At 54.1% G+C, this 1,750-nt stretch overlaps 1 protein-coding gene across 1 annotated transcript; it reads right to left on the reverse strand.

Annotated features, from left to right (window-relative positions):
* Nucleotides 1-891: 891 nt before the first annotated feature.
* Nucleotides 892-1,743, reverse strand: PHACADRAFT_201155 (uncharacterized protein; the record flags this gene model as incomplete). Its single annotated transcript, XM_007401436.1, has 4 exons — nt 892-929; nt 985-1,033; nt 1,086-1,542; nt 1,598-1,743. Coding segments are annotated over 4 exons (690 nt in total), but the record flags the coding sequence as incomplete, so codon positions are not given.
* Nucleotides 1,744-1,750: the final 7 nt, after the last annotated feature.

The raw sequence follows: 1,750 nt of genomic DNA on the forward strand, positions 1-1,750 counted from the left end.
CAGTATTGTAACCCTTCCAGATGTCTCTCCAGATTGTACCATTCACAGCCGAGCGGTGCTTCGCCGCACGGCGTTGAAGATTGCGAAGTGCTTCTGGAGGCGTTGGCACCATAACGCCGGTACCAGTGTGACTAGAACCAGTAAAGAAGCGGGAAATTACATAACACTTTAAGCTTTGAGGCGATGAAAGGCCGCCAATATGCTTGAGAATAATAGGAAACAGGCTTTCGGTGTTCGATCCTATTACAGGACCCCTGATAATCGAGAACCTCCAGGAATCGGAAGTTTCCGACCGTCCGAGTGGACAGACGCTGGATTGAGTTTCTCCACGGCGGCCGTGACGCGATCTTTGTGCAGCTTCATTCATTTAAAGGAACAAAAGCTTGCCTCGTTTTTCCCATATAATCTAGTATATACGTGAGAGTATTTTTGCAGTGCTGGTGAGACGGGTCACGAGAGCGTGAACGCACTGACACAGCATTTGATCACTGGCACTTATAAGAGCCAGATCCCGCCTGTAGGCTGTGGATTGCGCCATGGAGCAAGTGCAGGGTTAGCGCAACGGAGAAATGTAAGCAAAATGCATGCTCGGATGCGAAAGACGCAGCCTTGCCGGACTACGTGCGTTGAATAGTAGACAGACCATACGATCGTCCGGACGTGATCTAGCTTACTGCGCCTCAGGGGGACTATACGCTGAATGCGACACACGAGACTTGAATAATTCACAATCAAAATAGAGACGGCGAATCTCAATAAACAAGGTGCAACACGATACGCTAGCCATCCCGCTACATATTACCTCCAGCTCAAACTAAGAGTCCTTGAACTTAACTTAGAAACGAAACTTACGCGAGAGTATCCATGAATCCGTCATCCCTCCGTTTCAACCTACGAGGTGTGATCAGCCCAGTACCCTCCGTAGTACCCTAAAAATTCAAGCTCATAAGTATCAGCACACGAAAGAGAGGTAATTCCACGCACAGAAGTTGAGCGTGGTCTTGACCAAGGCCATGGGACCGTTGGGGTCGCACTGCAATTAGCATCAGCAACATTACACCAAACCAAGAGAAAAAATCGCGCACCGTATCACTAGACGTCGAGCCGCCGTTGGTGAAGATCCTGAAGACCTGGTCCGCGAACAGCCCGAGGGGCTGACCGTTCTGGGTGAGCGGCGCGAGCGTGACCCACTCGATGTTCACGGCGGGGTCGACCGGCGCAGGGACGATGCCGGTGCGGTAGCCGTACAGGTACGCCGTCTCGGGGTCCGTCGCATTCTCGAGCGCGTCGTTCCACACCCGCGAGCCAAAGTCCCACTTCGGGTTGAACGTGCCATCCGACGGGTCGAGCGGGTCCGGCACCCAGTAGTGCTGGCCAACAGAGTACGGCTTGTACTCCGTCTCCGAGTCCTCGATCAGGTCCAGCGCGGTGTAGTCCGCTGGCGCGGCGAGCCACTGCTGCTGCACAGACGCCGTGTACGACTCGCGCTGGTCGATAGAGGTGCAGGAAAGGTCGAAGAGCTCGAGCAGCCCGCCGATCGCACTGTAAGATAACTGTCAGGCGAGAGTCAAGATGAGAGTCGTGCATGAAAGCTCACAGCCATGTGCTGTTAGGAAGGCAGGTGTAGTTGGCGTAACCAACACCGAGGACAACGTAGGAGGGATGGTCGGCGATGGGGGCAAGCAGCGGCCGCGACTGGCCATCGTTGATGTTTGCAGGAATCACGGTGCTGATGTCGTCGTTGCTGAGA

Source organism: Phanerochaete carnosa, assembly GCF_000300595.1.
Source record: "Phanerochaete carnosa HHB-10118-sp unplaced genomic scaffold PHACAscaffold_12, whole genome shotgun sequence".
Lineage (NCBI taxonomy): Eukaryota > Fungi > Basidiomycota > Agaricomycetes > Polyporales > Phanerochaetaceae > Phanerochaete > Phanerochaete carnosa.